The sequence below is a fragment of the Podarcis vaucheri genome (genome assembly GCF_965113315.1).
Source record: "Podarcis vaucheri genome assembly, chromosome: 2".
Lineage (NCBI taxonomy): Eukaryota > Metazoa > Chordata > Lepidosauria > Squamata > Lacertidae > Podarcis > Podarcis vaucheri.
The window spans coordinates 126289430-126312683 of NC_138760.1; the positions used below are offsets into that span (position 1 = coordinate 126289430).

A 23254-nucleotide genomic window follows, 5' to 3' on the forward strand; every position below is an offset into this window, starting at 1 on the left:
GCATCTTCTATACTGTTCTAATTTCTCTCTCGACCAAATGCGTCATGGACTTTGAAGACACTCGAACTCAGAACGCAAGGGAGAAGTGTGATAAAAGGAAGGCATGCATGGCAAACCCTAACCATGATCAACTCCCACCTGGAAAGCTATGTCCCCACTGTGGAAGGAAGTGTGGGTCCAGAATTGGCCTCCACAGTCACTTACGGACTCATTGGTTTTTTGAAATAAAATTTTATTCACTTTTCTTTTTCATTCATTACATACATCTCAAAGTCTTAACCTTTACTATGTATTCCTTCCTCCCTCCCCTCCTAGGCTTCCCCAACTTCCTCTTCCGATTTGTTACTCTTTTCACCCACCTTGCTACCTCCTAACAGAAAAAGATATTAATAACATAACATCAAACCTAAATACATAAAAGTAAACACACCTTATTTCTTTATCTTCTGGACATTTTCTAATACTAATAGTGTGAATGTTTATTTAAATCCTGCCTCAAGCCTATTGACTTTCTTTTTTTCTGTAAATGGTTTCCATTGTTTTTCAAAGTCTCTGTTGTCCTTTTCTCTTTGTCGTCTGTCATTTTTGCCAGTTCTACATCATCATCATCATCATTTTTAATTTGTATACCGCCTTTCTATCTCACAATACTCAAGGCGGTTTACACGCTGAAGAAACAAAAAATGTACATCTTATAACAATCTAATGCAATACAAAAATGTGATAATAAAACATAACTTTAAAATAGGCAACTTCCGGAATAGACTGGAATATTCCAGTCACTTCCCATAATCAACGGGACATCAATATTTAAAAAATGGCACAGGACAATTTCAAGGTACATCTGGCAGGGCAAGAAGCCAATAATTCAGTATAAATTATTGACATATGCAAAAGAAAGAGGTGGCTTCGCCCTGCCAGACTTGAAATTATACTATGAAGCATCATGTCTCTGTTGGTTAAAGGAGTGGATAAAATTGGAAAATAGAGAATTGTTGGATTTAGAAGGGTTCGACAATAGATTTGGTTGGCATGCATACTTATGGTGTGAAAAGAAGAAAATGCATACAGGGTTTGAAAACCACATCTTCAGGAGATCCCTTATTGATGTATGGGATAGGTATAAAAACCTACTTGAATCAAAACTTCCCCACTGGATATCACCACTAGAAGTGATGAGTGTCAAAAAAATTAATATGAGGGGGAAATGGATAACATATGGAGAGTTGATAATAAAAGAGGGAGGGAAATGGAAAATGAAGCCTTATGAAGAAGTTAAAGATCATGTATATGATTGGTTGCATTACTACCAGATTAATGAAATGTTTAAAAAAGAGTGTAAAGAGTATGGATATGGGGGAAAAGAGTCGAAATTTCAAATAGAAGTATTGAATAGCGAGTATAAAATTCTGTCTAAAATGTATAAAATGTTGCTGGAATGGTATACAAAAGATGAAGAGGTTAAGTCGGTAATGATACACTGGGCCAGAGATTTTGGCTATAATATACAATATGATGATTGGTTAAAATTATGGAATGAAAGATTAAAATTTACGGCATGTACTGTGTTAAAGAAAATGTAATGAAAATGGTGTATAGATGGTATATAACACCAGTAAAACTAGCAAAAATGTATAAAACATGTAATAAGTGTTGGAAATGTAAGGAAAAATAAGGGACATTCTATCATATGTGGTGGGAATGTAAGAAGGTGAAAGGTTTCTGGGAACTGATATATAATGAATTGAAAAAGATGTTGAAATATACATTTGTTAAGAAACCGGAGGCCTTTCTTTTAGGAATGGTAGGAAATGAAATTAATAAGAAGGATTGTAAACTTTTCCAATACGCAGCAACAGCAGCGAGAATACTTCTGGCCCAGAAATGGAAACAGGAAGTATTACCTAGGGGGAAGAATGGAGACTGAAATTGACGGAATACGCAGAATTGAATAAACTAACAGGGAAGATTCAATACCAGCGAGATCAAAAGTTTACTGAAGATTGGGGAAGGTTTACAGATTATTTGAAAAGTTTATGTGATGAACAAATAACGTTTGTGGGTTTCCAAGAAGCTTTGTGAAGAATTGAGGAATATTGTAAAAAAGAGATCAAAAGGGGGAAAGATATTTCTAAAGGCAATATGTAATATAGAAATGCGTTAAAAATATAAATTAAACGGAAGATTGGCAGAGAAACTGACGGAAGTAAAAAAAAAAGGGAAAATTTGTGATGAAATGAGATTTGGTTGTTTAAGTTTGTATTTGAAAATGAATTTTATATATATATATATATAAAATAAAATAAAATGGGAATCCTCCATCCAAAAAGTAACATTCAACAATCATTAGAACAGTATAAAATAATAGTATCAGCATATAAAAGTTAAACAGAAATACACTCAACAGTTACAATAATATCTAAACTGTAATCAATAAGACAATGGCAAGCCACAGTACATAAAACAATACGATACACATTGAGAAGCAGAGAGTGGGGCAAGGCAGGTGGAAGGAGGCCTTGCCTGATGGAGTCTCTCCCCTCATAGTTCATCAACTTCTCCTGCCATGGTTCTTTACTTGGTATTTCTCCAGTCTTCCAATTTTGTGCAATCAACATTCTTGCTGCTGTAGTGGCATACATAAATAAAGTCCTCTTTTCTTTCGGTATGTCTTGGCCTAAAATACCTAGCAAGAAGGCTTCTGGTTTTTTTAGAAAAGTTATTTTCAACATTTTCTTCAATTCATTATATATCATTTCCCAATAGGCTTTTACCTTTTTACAATCCCACCACATATGATAAAACGTACCTTCTATTTCACATCTCCAACACTCTCTTTTCATTTTTATGCATTTGTTCCAGTTTAACCGGTGATAGATACAATCTATACATCATTTTCATATAGGACTCTCTCAATAGTATACAATCTGTAAATTTCAAATTTATTCCACAATTTTATCCAATCTTCAAATTGTATGTTATGGCCCATTATTTAATCATTACCAAGTTTACTTCTTCGTCTTTGGTTTCCCACTCCAAAAGAATGTTATATGCCTTTTTAAAATAATTTTGTACTTTCTTCTATCACTTCCTCGTTGGAATTTGGAAACCGACTATGAGAAGCCTTTCTTATTGTCCTCTTTAAAGATATCCTTTAATTGTCTATGATGCAGCCAGCTTTGAAGATGTTCTTTTATTTCGTCATATTCTTTCCATTGCCTCTATTCCAGCCACTGCCTGGATATTTCGGAGACATAAAACTGATATCCCTCCTAGGCAGATGAAGGTGAAGAAACACACATCCTGAAACAGTGACCTATTAACACTCTAGACACAGGCTGGAAAATCAGTGCGTCTTCTACCTGTATACTGTTCTAATTTCTCTCTCGACCAAAGGTGTCATGGACTTTGAAGACACTCGAACTCAGGACGCAAGGGAGAAGCGTGCTAAGAGGAAGGCATGCATGGCAAACCCCAACCATGATCAACTCCCGCCTGGAAAGCTATGTCCCCACTGTGGAAGGATGTGTGGGTCCAGAATTGGCCTCCACAGTCACTTACGGACTCACTGTTAAAACTGTGTTCATGGAAGACAATTTTACTCGGCTACGCCAAAGAAGAATAATTTTTCTCTTGACTGCATATTGAGGCTTATTATACAGTATATGTTTTTCAACAGCATTTGTTCATTAGAGCTGTGATCTGAGGAGCTATACTCTCATTGCAAAGATAGGTCATTTACATACGTCAACAGAATACCAGTGAATGCATTTGTGTCTATGGAAAATATCAGATCAATTCACACCAGATTAACAAATACTGGGGATGGGAGAAATAGCAACACTATATACAAGTGATGAATACATGGGAAATAACGCATGAGAAAGAAAATAGAACATAGCTATGTAAATCCAACTCTGATCAGGAGAACAATCTGCAACACAGCCACTAAAAGGAATAAAAATTCTAATGGACGCAAATTCTAATTCTGAACACAATCATTGGTTTACTCTCTGTAGGAGGTATTTGATATGATTAAATATCTTCCCACACCGCCAACCCTTTCTGTTTCCCTTGTACGAGTTCATTTCAGTTTAGTAAGGGAGTCCTTGTCACATAAATTCTTTTTGAAGGCCAAACATTTCTAAGATTTCCTCCCTGTATGAGTTCTTTGGTGTCTAGTAAGGCTACTACTGCACGTGAAGCTTTTTCCACACTCCGAACATGTGTACGGTTTCTCCCCCGTATGAGTTCTTTGATGCAACTTAAAGGAGCTATGGTGACTGAAGCTCCTTCCACACTCCAAACATGTATACGGTTTCTCTCCTGTATGAGTTCGTTGATGCGACGTGAGTTGGCTACCATGACAGAAGCTCTTCCCGCACTCCAAACATTTATAAGGTTTCTCTCCTGTGTGCAATCTTTGATGCAAGGTAAGGCTGCAACTGTGACGGAAGCTCTTTCCACACTCCAAACATGTATATTGTTTCTCCCCTGTATGAATTCTTTCATGTAAGGAAAGGGAGTCAATGCGACTGAAGCTCTTGCCACATTCCCAGCATTTATAAGGTTTGTTGCCTCGATGTGTTTGTTGATGTCTAGCAAGCCCATTGTGGTAAGTGAAGCTCATTCCACACTCCAAACACGTATGCGGTTTCTCCCCTGTATGAGTTCGTTGATGCGACTTAAGGTGGCTTCTCTGACTGAAGCTCCTCCCACACTCTGAACATGTATACGGTTTCTCCCCTGTATGAGTTCGTTGATGCGAGGTAAGAACATCATTCCTACTGAAACTCTTTCCACACTCTGAACATGTATACGGTTTCTCCCCTGTATGAGATCTTTGATGCAAGGTAAGGGCACCACAGTGACTGAAGCTCTTTCCACACTCTGAACATGTATACGGTTTCTCCCCTGTATGAGTTCGTAGATGCAAGGTAAGGGAACTAGTTTCACTGAAGCTCTTTCCACACTCCAAGCATTTATATGGTTTCTCCCCTCTATGAGTTCATTGATGCAACATAAGGTTCCTACTCCAAATAAAGCACTTTCCACACTCTGAGCATGTATACGGTTTCTCCCCTGTATGAGATCTTTGGTGCCTGGTAAGGCTACAATTCTCAAAGAAGCTCTTTCCACACTCTGAACATGTATACGGTTTCTCCCCTATATGAGTTCTTTGATGCCTAGTAAGCTGGCCACATCGACTGAAGCTCTTTCCACACTCTGAACATGTATATGGTTTCTCCCCTGTATGAGTTCTTTGATGTGAGGTAAGCTGACCACATTGACTGAAGCTCTTTCCACACTCTGAACAAGTATATGGTTTCTCCCCTGTATGATTTCTTTGATGCAATGTAAGCTGACCACATCGACGGAAGCTCTTTCCGCACTCGGAACATATATATGGTTTCTCCCCTGTGTGCACTCTTTGATGTAAAGTAAGAGATGAGCGACTACCCAATCTCTTTCCACACACTGTGCATTCATGCTTTTTCTCCTCTCTGGGAATTTGATTTTCACCACCCTGAGATGTACCAGAGTCACCATCCGGCTTCTGCTTTCGTCTCCCCTCTTGCCTGCTGCCTCCATCTTGACCTCCCAGCGTCCTTTGCTCCTCCTCCTCTTTGGATCCTTTTGGTGACACTTCTGAATGTTCCCCATCTGCCAGGATCCCTTCAACATCTCCTGATGGAATAAAAAGGCAAACTAACTGATGAAATGCTAAAGGAGTGTCTTCACCCCAATCATTTAGTCAGGACACAGAGATCCAGGTCCCAGGGCCTTGTGGCAGTTCCCTCACTGTGAGAAGGGAAGTTACAGGGAACGAGGCAGAGGGCCTTCTTGGTAGTGGTGCCCACCCTGTGGAACGCCTTCCCGTCAGATGTTAAATAAATAACTATACAACTATACAACTTTTAAAAGACATCTGAAGGCAGCCATGTAGAGGGAAGTTTTTAATATTTTATTATGCTTTTATATTTGTTATATTTGTTAGAAGCCAGCTAGAGTGGCTGGGGCAACCCAGTCAGATTCGTGGGGTACAAATAATGAAAGTATTAGTATTGCATTAACATTGTCTTATTTATTGAGTTTATCTACTGCCCTATACCCGGAGGACTCGGCATGGTTCACAGAAAAGATCACATCGTATATAATCAGAATAAAAACAACAGCCCAATAACACCCCCCCCCCAAAAAAAGAGCCACATTTGAAAAAGACTATAGGATGTCAAACATATCAAGCAAAAACCTGGTTTAAAGGGAACATGTTTGCATGGCACCTAAAGGTGTATATCCCTTCATGAATCACTGCGTTGTCGTGGCGAAGGGGCCTGAATAACTCAGAGAAGCTATGACCTATAATAATAATAATAATAATAATAATAATAATAATAATAATAAAAATAAATTATTAATTGATACTACAAAACAATTGATGCTACAAAAAAAAGCATAAAATACAGTATGAAGCGTAAATAACAATAAAATCAAGAATCAAAAATCAATTTGGGGGGAAATCCATCTAATAAACATTAGATGATCACCCGAGCTAGCTGGCCAAATTAGTCCCCCCTGGGCCGACGAGGAGACCAGGGAAGAACTAGCTGTGGGATCCCAGAGTGGGTAATCTTCACAAAAAAGGGAGGGGGAGGGAAGGAAGGAAGGGGAACAAAAGATCAGGCCAGGTTCAAATTGAAGGCAGGCGGAATAGTTCTGTCTTACAGGCTCTGTGGAAAGAAGACAGACAGGTCATCTGAGAGTTTAGACTAAATGTGATCCACGTGGAGAAGAAACTGGCAACCCACTCCAGTATTATGCCATGAAAGCTCCATGGACATAAAAAAGGAGAAGCTTTGAAAAGAAAGTGAGTTTCCAAGGCATGCTCTGATTCATGGGGTCACGGAGAGTCGGACACGACTAAGACAACTAAACAACAACAAAGGTGTATAAGGAAGGTGCTAGGTGAACTTCCCTGGGAAGAGCATTCCACAGACGGGGAACCACTGCAGAGAAGGCCCTGTTCTCGTGTTGCCACCCTCCAGACCACTTGAGATCAGAAGGGGATCTCAGGGTCCGGGTAAGTTCATATGCAAATAGGTGGTCCTTGAAGTATTGTGGTCCTGAGCCATTTAAGGCTTTATAGGTCAAAACCAGCACTTTGAATTGGGCCTGGAAACTAATTGGTAGCCAGTGCAGTCAGACCAGGATGGGGGTAATATGCTCAAACCGCCTTGCTTCAGTGAGCAACCTGGCCACTGAATTCTGCACTAGCTGAAATTTCCACACTGTCTTCAGACGCAGCCTTATGTATAACGCATATCTATATCTAACCTTGAAGTTACCAGAACATGGACAACAGTAGATTGGCTATTCCTGTCCAGTTAGGGGTGTAGCTGGGCTACCAGGCAAAGCTGATGGAAGGCACTCCAGGCCATCTGAGCCTCAAGCGACAGCAAAGGATCCAGGAGAACCCCAAGCTACGAACCTGCTCCTCCAGAGGAAGTGTAACCCCATCAAGAGCAGGCGACCTTCCAGCCATTTGCTCTAGGGAACCACCCACTAACTGAGCCTTATCTGGATTGCGCTTCAACTTGTTGGCTCTCATCCAATCCATTACAAAGGCAAGACACTGGTCCAGCACTTCCATTGCCTCATCTTCGGATAGAAAGGAGAAATAGAGCTGAGTGTCATCAGCATACTGCCGGCAACGTACTCCAAACCTCTGGATAACCCCTCCCAGCGATTTCATGTAGATGTTAAAGAACAAGGGGGATTGGATTGGGCCCTGCGGAACCCCACATTGAAGCTTCCATGGGGCTGAAATGAATTCCCCAAGTAACACCCTCTGGGAACGACCATCCAAGTAGGACTGGAACCACCGCAAAACAGTGCCACCCACCCCCAGTTCAGAGAGTCGCTCCAGAAGGATACCATGGTTGATGGTATCAAAAGCCGCTGAGAGGTGGAGAACAATGAACAGGGACACATTTCCCTTGTCTCTCGACAGAGGTCATCATACAGGGCGACCAAAGCAGGTTCTGAGCCAAAACCAGGCCTAAACCCTGGTTGAAATGGATCCAGAAAATCAGTTTCTTCCAAAAGCACCTGGATCTGGTCTGCGACCACTCGCTCCAGAACCTTGCCCAGGAAAGGGAGATCAACAACTGGCCGGTAGTTAGGCTTTCTGAATTCAGGGAAGGTTTCTTAAGGAGTGGTTTTACCTCTGCCTCCTTCAAACATGCAGGGACCACCCCCCCCTCTTGTAAAGAGGCACTGATCATCTTCCTGGCCCAGCCTGCTGTTCCCTCCCTGCTGGTTTTTATCAGCCAAGAGGCGAAAGGGTCAAGAGTGCAAATGGTCACCCTGACTGATCCAAGCACCTTGTCCATATCCTCGAGCCTGACCAACTGAAAAAACTCATCCAACACAACAGGACTAGACTGTGCTCTGGACAACCCATGAGACTCATCCGCTGTCTTGGTGGATGGAAGCAATTTTATCTCCTTCTTTTTCCTCGATAAAGTTTATTATAGAAAGTATATATACAATAAATATACCATTCATAAAATAAAGATTCCAACATAAAATAAAGATATATAAAATAAAAATTCCAACACCGTGACTTCCCTCTGCCTCAACTCAACATCTTTCAATATTCTATACTCTTATTTACATTGTGTTTTTGATGGTATTCAACATTCACCTATTATTAATTTGTCATAATCTGATCTAAAGTTTACATACTTTAACCATTATATCCTTTACTTCCTCATCTTTCAGATCCCATTCCAATAACAGTTTTAGATAATAATTTTTTGTCATTTCGTAATAATGCTTTTTGTAGTTTGGATTCATCTTTCCCAAAGCCAATTTTGTTTATCTGAATTAAAAACCTTGTTCCATTGGTGATATGAAAGCCAATCGGTGAGGTAGTGCCTTATCTCTCTGAATGTTTTGAATCTCACATGTCCTTGTTTTCTTTTAATAGTGGACTATAGGTTGCCCAATTTCCCTCCATATTTATTTTTTTGACTGCAAAAGTCTCTACTGGGACAGCCACCATAGGCGTTTGGGTTTCTAATAATGGTTGGTATTTTGTCCACTTTATAAAGAGCATTTCTGACTATATGATTAGTGAACCCTGTGTGGACTTTGACTTTATGCCATCCGTACCTGTTGTTGCAACTCTCCAAATCAAGTATATGATTTCTCTAATAAGATTCAATCCTTTATCCAACATAGGCACGAGGCTTTGAAATATGTTCTTTAATCGGGGAGTGCGAAACCCGCCCCTTTCTTTTTTTGTCAGTCAGTAATTTGTATTTTATGCGGGGTTTCTTACCCTGCCATATGAACCTGGTCAGATCTCTCCTGCAATTGACGTAGCATTGTGGCAAGCAATTTTAACAACAAAATGCTCTGCAAAGAAGTCAAAGCAAGCTACCATTGGTTCTACCACCTCCTTTAGGCCAGCCTGTAAAAGGCCCCGTACAACCCAGAAAAGTTATGCCGGACGACATAATGAGGAGGCAATGGAGGCAAAAAACTATGCTTTCTTTGCTGCCTTCACTGCCACTAGCTAGGTTTGATAATGACCCCTTACCAATGTTTGGTTGCATTCATTCGGATCTTTCATCCACTTGCGTTCAGTCTCCCAGCTTGGAGTGTACCAGGGGGCCAATCGGGCTCCACAAAGTGGGAGAGGACGCTCTGGGGTATTCATATTGTTAGTAGTATTACCAGTAGTATTATCATTATTAGCCTGTCTGTATAAGGCCTCAGCCACACTTTTAAAGTGGACTTGAAATTGCTTGCTTCTCTTTTTTAAAAAACCTCTTCTGCCCCGAACTGCTCTTACAGAAACTGCTTACTTAATTGAAACAAAAATATATAAAATGTGTGTGTTGGGGGGTATTGGTTTGTTTATGTTTATGTTTTGATAATGTACTTTGAGTTCTTATATTGTAATTTTATCCTGTGAACGGCCCTGAGGCCTGTGGGTATAGGGAGGTATTACAGTAATTATAGTAAAAGAAATTAATAGTAAAATCAGGGCGGATAAAAATTATTACAAGTTCCAGGGGGAGCCTCTGCAGAAGGTTTTTCAATGCTTAAGGGTTTGCCTTGACCCCAAGCCCTATGGGGAGCCCAAGGAAGGTCCCCCACCTGCCCAAGGTGGCCTGCAGGGAGGAGACACCTATAAATGAATCATTTTAGCTGAATTTTATACAGAATGCATTAATTATGGCAAATGTAAATATTATGGGAAATACCCTTTGCAAAAGCGTGGGCATTAGGAGAAATCTACACCAAAATGCTGACCAACTTTCAAGAGGTTGAAATAATTTAAAATTAAATTATTTAAAATTAGCACTATTTAAAAATAATAACGTGTGGAAATCTGGGTAAATTGACGACTAGAAAAAGGAGACAGAAAAAACTTACATTGAAACGGTTTGCCTAACGGGGTTCTTTTTCATCCCTCCCCACACTCCCTCCAGCTGCACCCCCACTCTCCCCCCCCCTTATAATACATCATAATAAGACGCACCTCCGGCGCCTCCGCGAGAAAGTACGGCCGCCGCCATGACCAGCCACTGACCCCCACCCGCGCACCAAAGCGGGACAGGAAGCGGAAGCTCCTATTCTCCCGGCAGCCTTTTCCCCCTCCGCTCTAGGAATCTCAGCTCTGTCGCCGCTGCTCTTAACCGTTTCGGAGCCGAGCGGCAGGAGCCTCTGGGCGTCTCCGGGCAAAGAGCGAGGAGAGGCGCTGGTCTCGCCTCCGGAAAGCCCCGCTGGATCAGCTGCACGTTTTGGGAGCCCCAAAACGTTTTCTAAACTATTTCTTATTATAATTATTTTCAAATTTCAAATAAACAACGTTTTTCCTTTTGGTACATACATATCCAATCCAAATTTGCAATAACTGCCTCCCCCCCGCCACGTTTCCATTCCCCCCTTTTATTCTCCTTGCATATAATTACTATATATTTCCTCAATTAATTTCAACTTATTTTGTCCCTCCTAATTCTATTCTTAGTTCATAAATGTTACATCAAACCTGCTAATGTTTTGACTTTTTACAGTGTTCTCTAAAATAGTTTATAAAGTTTTCCCATTCTTGATTGATTTTTTTCTCATCTGATCGGTAAGTTTAGCCGTTTCGACATAGTCAATCATCTTAGTTATCCATTCTTCTTTCGTTGGGACCCTTTCTTCTTTCCACATCTGGGCTAGTAGCATCTGGCCCCTGTAGTCGCATAAATAAACAGTCTCTTTTACTTCCTAGGCATTTTTTCTCCTATTACTCCTAGTAAAAAAGCCTCTGGTTTTTTTTAACAAACGTAATTTTAAGAATTTTATAAAGTTCATTGTATATAATTCCCCAGAAGCCCTTTACTTTTTTACACGTCCACCACATAGGGGAAAAAATCACCTTCCTTATCCTTACATTTCCAGTATAAATTAGAGGTATCTTTATACATTTTAGCAAGCTTTACTGGAGTTAAATACCATCGGTACATCATCTTCATATAATTTTCTTTTAATGAACTACATGCTGTGAATTTTAAAATCTCTTTGCACAGTTTTTCCCATGATTCAACCGGTATCTTTTGCCCAATGTATCATTACAGGTGAAACTCGAAAGATTAGAATATCATGGAAAAGTTCACTTATTTCAGTAATTCAACTTAAAAGGTGAAACTAAGATATGAGATAGAATCATGAAATGCAAAGCGAGATATGTCAAGCCTTTATTTGTTATAATTGTGATGCTCATGGCATAAGGAATCCAAAACGGAGGTGTTCAGGAGCCGAGGTTTGACTGTATTTGCATACTATTTTTATATTATTATAAACATTAAGAAGAACTGCTTGATCAAGTCAGTGTCCCTTCTAGGGCAGCATCCTGTTCTCACAGTGGCCGACGAGAGGGAACCAGAGGGCAGGATCTGAGGAGAAGAGCCCTCTCCTCTCCTGCAACTGGTATTCAAAAGTATTGCTGCCTCTGAGGACTGTAAGAAAATATTGTGCATAGAATCATAGAGTGGAAGGGCCCTGTGGGTCATCTAGTCCAACCCGCTGCAATGCAGGAATCCATGATGATGTTGGCATCCGTCTGTTTCAGGAGACCATGGAGGAGTGTGCCTTTGGGGGTCAGGTCAAGATGTTGGGAGAGTTGCAGGGCCTTATCTGGCTGTAGAGACCAATATGGGGGACATGTTTATTCTATGACCTATGGATCCCTTTCGCTCAGATATGGGGGGAGGGGGAATCAACTCAGCAGGGAAAGAGAGAGAGAGAGAGAACATCCCCGGAGGGGGTGGGCACAGTGAAGGGAAATAATGCACAGACAGGAAAAAACAGAAAAATGTGAAGGGGTGCTGAAACTGCGCTCAAATAATATCGAGGGCACAGGTGAAAGGCAAAGCAAGTTTCTAGTTCTCTTGCTTCGGAATGAAGAGCTGTTTAAATAGGAACCAAGGAAGCTGCCTAGTCCAGAACCAGACCATTGGACCATCTAGATCCGTGCTGTCTGCACAGACTGGAAGCATCTCTCCAGGTTTCAGGAAGGGATTATTTCCTAGCCCTGCCGGAAGATGTAGGGAATTAAACCCAGAACCTTCTGCACCCAAGAGCCACTTTCGCCTTTTAAGAGACACCACCCTCAGAATTCAGCAGCCACCATGGATCTCTGGGAGTTACCAGGATGAAACTGTCTCACCTGCTGCTGCTTCTCCTCTGCTCGGCTCAGGAGGAAACCTTCGGCCAGGGCCACCGCCTGGGAACTGGTCTCCACTCCCTGATCCTTCACCCAGTTCTCCATCTCCGGGGGGAGGACAGCCAGGAATTGCTTCAGGACCACCAGATCCAGGATCTGAGCCTCGGTGTGTCGGGGTCCCTTGGCCTCCTGGTAGCGGGAATGCCTGAATCTCTGGCGCTGAGCATGTGAGCTGAGGGCGTCCTCATCCAGGAGGGTCTTCATAGCTCTTCCCAGGATCTCCCAAGTGGGGCACTTTGGGGATTTGGGCAGCAGCCTCCAATATGGCTGAAGGGTTGTCCCCTGCAGCCTCTTTTCCTATTCTTTCCAGGTTCTGCTTCAAGCCAAAGGCTGGCCAAGGGAGTGTTGACCACAAGGGGCCTCAGCCTCTGGGTTGCAGCAGGATCCGGCCCCAGCCTCCCTGCTTGCTTCCTTCCATGCATCCAACCTCTGCAGCCTCTCTTCTGCAAAAGAACCATGTACAAGGCAGGAGGGAGGAGGGGCGCTTGCCCTGGAGGACCAAGCGGCTCCTCCAGTTTCCTGCCTTTCTAGGAATCCTACACTTGATATTTAACCCTTGGAAGACCAAGGCAGCTGAGGTGGAAGAAAATCTCTCCCTTCTAGGAACTCTGATCTCTTTGACAAGGATGGGACATCTTGGTGTAGCAGGAACCCCCCCCCCACCCCAATCATTCTGTTTGTACAAACTTCACACACACACACACTCACACACTACATACGCCACATTTCTGTTATATATTCATAGAAAATCAACCATACATCGGATTTGCACTGTTCCATTTTTTTTTTTTACTCCATATGACAAGAACTAACAAAGGGGGGTGGCTTAGTCCTGGTCAGCCATAATCCCTTCACTGTCTCAGCACATCTGCAGGAGCCCTGCCCAGTGGCTGTGCCGACCCTGATGATCCCAGACAGAAGACAATCAAGATCACAAAGAACTTGCATATGGGAGTGGATTCAGCATGGACTGAAACAAAGGACAATGATCAGATCTTCCCACAGGGGGCAGGAAACTGCAAACTCCCCTTTGTCTCCTGGAAGTGACTCAAACATAAATAAATATCTACTACCAGGTCCAGGATCTGAGCCTCGGTGTGTCGCTCTGGCTCCAGCCACTCCCTGCAAAGGCGGTGGAGTCGGCTGCAAACTTATCGGGGTCCCTTGGCCTTCTGGTAGTGGCAATGCCTGAATCTCTGGCGCTGAGCATGTGAGCTGAGGGCGTCCTCATCCAGGAGGGTCTTCATAGCTCTTCCCAGGATCTCCCAAATGGGGCACTTTGGGGATTTGGGCAGCAGCCTCCAATATGGCTGAAGGGTTGTCCCCTGCAGCCTCTTTTCCTATTCTTTCCAGGTTCTGCTTCAAGCCAAAGGCTGGCCAAGGGAGCGTGGACCACAAAGGGGCTGAGACAGAGGTGGGGGAACCTCAGGTCCTGCTCCAAGCTGCTCTGGGTTGCAGCAGGATCCGGCCCCAGCCTTCCTGCCTGCTTCCTTCATGTATCCAACCTCTGCAGCCTCTCATCTGCAAAAGAACCATGCACAAGGCAGGAGGGAGGAGGGGCGCTTGCCCTGGAGGACCAAGCTCCTCCTCCTGTTTCCTGTTGCCTCTCTAGGAATCCTGCACTTGATATTTAACCCTTGGAAGACTGTGGGAAAATGGTTGTTTGCACATAAAAGCATGAACAAAAGCTTTTTGTTATTGCAGAGTGATTTTGCAGCACGAGATATTGCTTAGAACATGATGAGCGCGTGAACACCTCATGCTAGACTAATGATTGGCTCACGTAGCATAGCACTCTCTTTGTCTGCGGGCAGGGGCAAGGTTGCATTCTTGTGGTTGTTACTTTTAGAGTAGGAGACAGAACAAACGTTGGGCTGGAGGGAGAGAGGATATTTTATTTTTACTGCACACAATAAACATTGCACTGCTGCAGTCAGCCCTTTTTTCAACTCATCTTGGTGTGAGACTGATTTTCTTATTGATGCCGAGCAGGTTCTCGACAGAAGACCAAGGCAGCTGGGGTGGAAGAAAATCTCTCCCTTTGGGGAACTCTGATCTCTATTTTGACAAGGATGGGACATCTTGGCCGGTGGTGTGGTGTAGTGGTTAGAGTGCTGGACTACGGTCTTGGGAGACCAGGGACCGAATTCCCCACCGGGTGGCCATGGGTCCAGTCAATGCCTATCAGCCTAGCCTACCTCATAGGGTTGTTGTAGGAGATTAAAGGGGAAGAGGAAGAGGAAGAACCATGTATTAAAGGGACCCCTGACCATTAGGTCCAGTGGCGGACGACTCTGGGGTTGTGGTGCTCATCTCGCTTTACTAGCTGAGGGAGCCGGCGTTTGTCCACAGGCAGCTTCAGGGTCATGTGTCCAGCATGACGAAGCCGCTTCTGCCAAACCAGAGCAGCGCATGGAAATGCCGTTTACCTTCCCGCCGGAGTGGTACCTATTTGTCTACTTGCACTGGTGTGCTTTTGAACTACAAGGTTGGCAGGAGCTGGGACTGAGCAATGGAAACTCAACCCGAACCACTGACCTTCTGATCAGCAAGGCCTAGACTCTGTGGTTTAGACTACAGCGCCACCCACATCCTAAAAACTGCATTTAAAACAGAATTCAGTTTTTAGCATTGCCTGCTGGATGAGGTTGGATTTCTTTTTGGGGTCTGGGGTTCAGCAGCTCTCTGCCAGGAATTCCCAGGAAGGGCTTGCGCCTTGTCATGGGACGTGCAAGCATTTTAGTGAAGGACAGACATATGGGGGAACCAGAGGACAGTTTCTAAGAAGGCAATAGAGTTGAGATGTAAAATTTCCGAAAATTTTGAAACCCGTTATTTCCGGGGGGAAAGGAAAAAAAATGGGGGGGATTCAGTGTGCAGTGCAACAATAGAAGACACAACATATGCATGCAGTTTATTCTATCTCACTTTCTCAACTACTGCTATCATTTTCCATTTCTTCTTCCTCTTCCTCTTTGTCATTTTCCCCATGGAATTTTAAAAAAACGGCTTTGGGGGAAATGGGGGGACTGCCCCCCCCATTTTTCCGGTTTTTTCCTCAGATATGCAGATGACAGAACCTTGATGGCAGAAAGTGAGGAGGAATTAAAGAACCTTTTATTGAGGGTGAAAGAGAGCGCAAAATATGGTCTGAAGCTCAACATAAAAAAAATGAAGATCATGGCCACTGGTCCCATCACCTCCTGGCAAATAGAAGGGGAAGAAATGGAGGCAGTGAGAGATTTTACTTTCTTGGGCTCCATGATCACTGCAGATGGTGACAGCAGCCACGAAATTAAAAGACACCTGCTTCTTGGGAGAAAAGCAATGACATGTCACGGCTAAAATGGCCGCTGTTTCTTTAATGCGAATAAAGCTGGGTCAACATGACTCAGCGGCCTGCAGCAGGTTGTATACAGTATATAAGTGAGAAATGTTAGTTTGTGCTGAGGCTGGTGTTTGGGTTGGTTAGTTGGTTGGTGCTGGTGTGTATAGTTGTTTTGCACAAAGACTTTTAAGAATAAAACTCTGCAAGGATATTCTCGTGGACTCTTTTGTGCCGACAAGGGTCCGAGGACCAGGCTGAGGAGACAAAGGGAGGTCAGAACCCTTTCCTTCTTTTTTTTGCTTTTTACAAACACTGACATGACAAACCTAGACAGCATCTTTAAAAGCAGAGACACCACCTGGTTAAAGCTATGGTTTTCCCAGTAGTGATGTATGGAAGTGAGAGCTGGACCATAAAGAAGGCTGATCACCAAAGAATTGATGCTTTTGAATTATGGTGCTGGAGGAGACTCTTGAGAGTCCCATGGACTGCAAGATCAAACCTATCCATTCTGAAGGAAATCAGCCCGGAGTGCTCACTGGAAGGACAGATCGTGAAGCTGAGGCTCCAATACTTTGGCCACCTCATGAGAAGAGAAGACTCCCTGGAAAAGACCCTGATGTTGGGAAAGATGGAGGGCACAAGGAGAAGGGGACGATGGAGGACGAGATGGTGGGACAGTGTTCTCGAAGCTACGAACATGAGTTTGACCAAACTGGGAAGCAGTGGAAGACAGGAGTGCCTGGCGTGCTCTGGTCCAGGGGGTCATGAAGAGGTGGACATGACTAAACAACTAAACAACAACAAGGTGCTACTGGAAGGAATCTTTTAAAAAATTCTTCTCTTTCGACTACAGCAGACAACATGGCTACCTACCTGTAACTCGGTATTTCATCAGCAGAGTTCTATTCTGAAACATTGCCTTTCACTAGACTATGCAACAAGGAAACTGTCTCGCTAACACATATGTATTTTGAAATGTTTGACTGCTCTTCCGGGCAAAACTGATGTATCTAAGAATTGTATTTAAAACATAATTGGGTTTTTTAATGTGTGCCGGATGAGGTTGCATCTTCTTCCTTTCCCAGATTATAAGATAAACAAATACCTGCACATAGCTGCATAGTGGATTTCACATTTCCAGACTGTGGGGGGGGGGCTGTTTACAGGAAATACTGGGGAGAGGTGGGGGGAGAACACACAGCACAAATACATCCCATCAGGAACCGGCCACTGCCTGGATATTTCGGAGACATAAAACTGAAATCTCTCCTAGGCAGATGAAAGTGAAGAAGCACACATCCTGGAACAGTGACCTATTAACACTCTAGACACAGGCTGGAAAATCAATGCATCTTCTATACTGTTCTAATTTCTCTCTTGACCAAATGCGTCATGGACTTTGAAGACACTCAAACTCAGAGCGCAAGGGAGAAGCATGCTAAGAGGAAGGCATGCATGGCAAACCCTAACCATGATCAACTCCCACCTGGAAAGCTATGTCCCCACTGTGGAAGGACGTGTGGGTCCAGAATTGGCCTCCACAGTCACTTACGGACATATTGGTTTTTTTAAATAAAGTTTGTATTCATTTTTCTTTTTCATTCATTACGTACATCTCAAAGTCTTAACATTTACTATGTATTCCTTCCGCCCTCCCCTCCTAGACTTCCGCAACTTCTGCTTCCGGTTTGAAGAAGAAGAAGAAGAGTTTGGATTTGTTATCCCGCCTTTCACTCCCCTTCAGGAGTCTCAAAGCGGCTAACATTCTCCTTTCCCTTCCTGCCCCACAACAAACACTCTGTGAGGTGAGTGGGGCTGAGAGACTTCAGAGAAGTGTGACTGGCCCAAGGTCACCCAGCAGCTGCATGTGGAGGAGCGGAGACGCGAACCCGGTTCCCCAGATTGTGAGACTACCGCTCTTAACCACTACACCACACTGTTTCTCTTTTCACTCACCTTGCTACCTCCTAACAGAAAAAGTTATTAATAACATAACATCAAACCTAAAAACATAAAAGTAAACACACCATATTTCTCTATCTTCTGGACATTTTCTAAAACTAATAGTGTGAATGTTTATTTAAATCCTGCCTCAAGCCTATCGACTTCCTTTGTTACTATAAATGGTTCCCATTGTTTTTCAAAGTCTCTGTTGTCCTTTTCTCTTAGTCTGTCTGTCATTTTTGTCAGTTCTACATCATCATCATCATTCTTAATTTGTATACCGCCTTTCTATCTTACAATACCCAAGGCAGTTTACAAGCTGAAGAAACAAAAAATGTACATCTTATAACAATCTAATGCAATACAAAAATGTGATAATAAAACATAACTTTAAAATAGGCAACCTCAATCCAAAAAGTAACATTCAACAATCATTAGAATAGTATAATAGTATCAACATATAAAAGTTAAACAGAAATCTACTCAACAGTTACAATAATATCTAAACTGTAATCAATAAAACAATGGCAAGCCACAGTACAGTGGTGCCCCGCAAGACGAATGCCTCGCAAGACGGAAAACCCGCTAGACGAAAGGGTTTTCCGTTTTTGAGCTGCTTCGCAAGACGAATTTCCCTATGGGCTTCCTTCGCAAGACGAAAACGTCTTGCGAGTGTTCCAATTTTTTCCCCCTCCCCCCTTTTTCTAAGCCACTAAGCCGCTAAGACTTTAATAGTCGCTAAGCCGCTAATAGGGTTGCTTCGCAAGACGAAAAAACCGCTAGACGAAGAGACTCGCGGAACGGATTATTTTCGTCTTGTGAGGCACCACTGTACATAAAACAATACACAATGAGAAGCAGAGTGTGGGCAAGGCAAGTGGAAGGAGGCCTGGCCTGATGGAGTCTCCCCCCTCACAGTTCTTCCTCCAGGCACAGCTTCCTCATGAGGAGACCCAGGGCCAGGGGGGGGGCAAGGCAGGTGGAAGGAGGCCTTGCCTGATGGAGTCTCTCCCCTCACAGTTCATCAACTTCTCTTGCCATTGTTCTTTACTTGGTATTTCTCCAATCTTCCAATTTTGTGCAATCAACATTCTTGCTGCTGTAGTGGCATACGTAAATAAAGTCCTCTTTTCTTTCGGTATGTCTGGGCCTAAAATACCTAGTAAGAAGGCTTCTGGGTTTTTTTACAAAAGTTATTTTCAACATTTTCAATTCATTATATATCATTTCCCAATAGGCTTTTACCTATTTACAATCCCACCACATATGATAAAACATACCTTCAATTTCATATCTCCAACACTCTTTTCATTTTTATACATTTTTGCCAGTTTAACCGGTGATAGATACAATCTATACATCATTTTCACATAATTCTCTCTCAATAGTATATAATCTGTAAATTTCAAATTTACTTTCCACAATTTTATCCAATCTTCAAATTGTATGTTATGGCCCATTTAATCATTACCGATTTTACTTCTTCATCTTTGGTTTCCCACTCCAAAAGAATGTTATATGCCTTTTTAAATAATTTTGTATTTTCTTCTATCACTTCCTGCTTGGAATTTGGTAACCTACTATGAGAAGCCTTTCTTATTGTCCTCTTTAAAGATATCCTTTAATTGTCTATGATGCAGCCAGCATCAGAGATTTTATTTCGTCTTTTATTTTGTCAGATTCTTTCAATTTTAACTTTCCCTCTTGTTCAACCAGCAATTCTCTATATGGCCACTCTCCCCCCCCCCCGCCAATGTTTTAATTGATAGTGCTTTAATAGGCGATAGCCACCAGGGTGTTTTTGGTTCTAATAAATCTTTATATTTCTCCCATACTTTAAACAATGATCTTCTTATTAAATGGTTGTGGAATCCTTTGTGTACTTTTGTTTTTCCATACCAGAGGTAGGCATGCCATCCAAACCTATTATCATCTCCTTCCAAGTCTGTTATTTCCTCCCTCTCTAGCTTGATCCAATCTTGGATCCAAATTAGGGATGCAGCTTCATAATACAATTTTAAGTCTGGAAGTGAGAATCCACCTCTTTCTTTCACATCTGTTAAAATTTTATTTTTTATCCTTGGCTTTTTCCAATTACAGACAAATCTTGATATTTCTCTCTGCCATTATTTGAAGCACACATCCCCTGTTATTACTGGAACAGTTTGGAAGAGAAATAACATCATTGGGAGTCCATTCATTTTTATAGTTGCAATTCTTCCCATCAAAGAGAGATTCATCCTGTTCCATGTTTCCAAATTTCTTTTAATTTCCTGCCAATTTTTTCATAGTTGTCTTTAAAGATATATTTTTTATGTTATCCATACTCCTAAATATTTTACTTTTTTATATGCCTCTATCCCTACCATCTCTGTTGTTTCTTTCTTTTACAGTTCTTTAATATTCCAGTTCTTTAATATTTTTTAATAACAATTTAGTTTTATTTTTGCTTAATTTGAATCCTGCCACTGGACCACTGGACCAAATTCTTTTATTATATTCATTACTTTTGGGAGAGAATTTTACAAAGTCATCTGCAAATGCTTTTAATTTGTGTTCATTTCTTTTTAATTTTTATTCCTACTACTTCTCTAGTCTTATCTTTCTTGTCAGGACTTCCAGTACCAGAACAAACAACAATGGTGACAAGGGGAACCCTTGTCTAGTTCCTTTTTGTATACTACATTTATCTGTTATCACCCAATTTACAATCATTTTTGCATTTTGATCTGAGTGAACAGCTTGCATTCCCCCATTAAAATTTACTCCAAATCCCATCTCCTCCATCACCCTCTTCATGAAGCTCCAAGAAACATTATCAAATGCTTTTCCCGCATCTCTAAACATTAATGCTGCTTTTTTCTCATTTCTCACTTCCTTTTCTCATTTCTATAATATTTAATACATTTCTAATATTATCTTTGATTTCTCTGCCTGGAAGGAATTCAGCTTGGTCATGACGAATAAATTCTTTTAGGATTTTTTTCATTCTATCTGCCAAAACAAATGCAAACAGTTTATCATCATTATTAAGTATTGAGATCAGCCTATAATTTTTAACTAACGTCACATTCAAATCTTGTTTAGGTATCAAAGTTATAGAAGCCTCTTTCCATGTTTCTGGAACTTCCCCTGTTTTCAAAAAGTGAACTGTTTTTCGAACGGATGCTTAATTCTCCAAATATCTATCAATTTTACATTTTCTATCCTTTCAAAAAAAGTTTTGAGAAGTCTACCCTCTTTCGTGTCTTTCCTCCTAATCGTTCCTTCGCTAGTGATGGGACTCTAATTGTCTCTAAATCCTGAATTTTTATTTATTCATTTTAATTTGGTGCATATATCCCTACCAAAATTATTTTTTCTCCCTCAACTTTAATTTCTACCATTAATTTTCTCCCTTTCTCATCCTTTTGAACTAATTGTGGTTCAAGTGCAGGGTTTATGTACAAAACAATTCCACGTTTTTTGGAAACATCTGATGCAACGAAATGGCTCCCTAATCTCTCATTTTTCAAGATTTTCTCATGCTTTCTTGCAACGTGAGTCTCCTGTAGGCAAATTATATCCAAATTCCATTTTAAAACTTCATGCCACACCCTGTTTCTTTTTATTGTTATTATTCTTATTATTGTTAAGGCCACTGACATTCCAAGTTAGTAATTTAAGATTTGCCATTATCTAATTCATTTTAAAAAGATTTGCTTTTTTGCCCTGCACCTTCAGTCTTTTCCAGTTCATCTCTTTGCATCTCATAAGGGGTTCTAAAGTCTCTCCCCGAGCTTCGAAACTCTGGGTCTTTGCCATATTTCTCTAAGAATTCCTGTACCTGACTCTATGAGATTAGTCTAAATCTCTTTCTCCTGTAGATAAACTCCCTCCAGGGATTCCCATTTGAAATTTATTTCTGCTCCTCTTAAAATTGCTATCAGGTTTTGATACTTCCTTCTCTTAACTCTCAATTTAAATGGCATTTCTTTAAAAATGTCAACTTTCTGTCCTTCAACCACCAGACCATCCTCAAAACTTTTTTGCATTACTGCATCTTTAATTTTCTTTGTTGTGAAACTCAAGAGAATGTCTGATGGCTGTCTTTTCTCTCTTGAAGCTCGGGTTCAAACTCTGTAAACATTCTCAATGCATGCTTCCATACCTTCCTGTGCCCCCATCCAATTCCCCAATATCCCGCCCATATAACTTGCAAGGCCTTGTTTCTTCTCCTTTTCCGGCAACCCTCTTATTCGAACCGTGCTTGCATTTAATTTTACAGTGGTACCTCAGGTTAAGAACTTATTTCATTCTGGAGGTCCGTACTTAACCTGAAAATGTTCTTAACCTGAACCACTACCTGAGCTAATGGGGCCTCCAGCTGCTGCCGTGCCACTGGAGTCCAATTTCTGTTCTCATCCTGAAGCAAAGTTCTTAACCTGAAGCACTATTTCTGGGTTAGCGGAGTCTGTAACCTGAAGCGTATGTAACCTGAGGTACCACTGTAATTGTAAAAGTAAATTCTGTTGTTCCAGTTCATTCTGTCTGTCTGCCAGGCCCCCTACCGCCCCCGCTAAAGCCAATTGATCTTCCTTTATTTCCTCTCTTAATTCCAGTTTTTTTCCAGTTTTACTACCTTGACATCCAAAGCATTTACTTTTTCATCCAGTCTGTCAAATTTCTGTGACAATACTTCCTTGGTGTTCCTTATATCTGATATTACTTCCATAGATTGTTTAATCATAGTCTGCTCCAACCCTTTCCTAAATTCTGCAAAATGTAAGGCCGTAAGTTCCACCGTTTCTGATTTTGGAGTTTTTTCTATAGCTCCCTGTGCTCAGACTCTCCTCCTTTCTGACACTCTGTTTAAATGGCTCTTGTTTAGATTTCTCTGCCATGTCAGTTCTCAAACTGTTCCCAAGCACTTCTGTCTTAAGGACACTTCAACCCTTCAGTCCTCCTGTCTTTTCCTCACTCCTATCTTGTATACAACAGTTCTCCCACCAATCCAATTCCCACACCGTTTTAAACCAAACTGTAACAACACTTTCAGGTATACAGAAAATTATAAAAGTTCCACAATATCCAAAAAATAAAAAGATAAGAGGGCAAGATCACCTTTATATACAATCTACGGAAGAAAAAAAACAGTGAAACCCCCCAGGCGGCCAATACATTGGGTGTACATAAACAATAAAAACATATTC

The 23254-nt window shown here is 41.6% G+C and overlaps 2 protein-coding genes across 4 annotated transcripts in view; both read right to left on the reverse strand.

The window, feature by feature from the left end:
- LOC309524727 (uncharacterized protein) overlaps nucleotides 1-23254 on the reverse strand; it is a 123042-nt gene that overhangs the window by 9640 nt on the left and 90148 nt on the right. The window lies entirely within an intron of this gene.
- Nucleotides 2609-10604, reverse strand: LOC309525205 (uncharacterized protein). The gene is made up of 2 exons (XM_082210711.1): nucleotides 10556-10604; nucleotides 2609-5688 (listed from the first exon to the last, which is right to left on the reverse strand). Exons 1-2 carry the CDS (start codon nucleotides 10590-10592, stop codon nucleotides 5009-5011), a joined length of 717 nt encoding a protein of 238 aa, XP_082066837.1. The 5' UTR covers nucleotides 10593-10604; the 3' UTR covers nucleotides 2609-5008.

Excerpts from the sequence above, each read along its gene's own strand:
- LOC309525205 (XM_082210711.1), bottom strand. The coding sequence starts at position 10,592 with ATGGCGGCGGCCGTACTTTCTCGCGGAGGCGCCGGAG. Across the intron at positions 5,689-10,555 it reads TTCTCGCGGAGGCGCCGGAG|GAGATGTTGAAGGGATCCTG; the intron begins GTGCGTCTTATT and ends TTATTCCATCAG.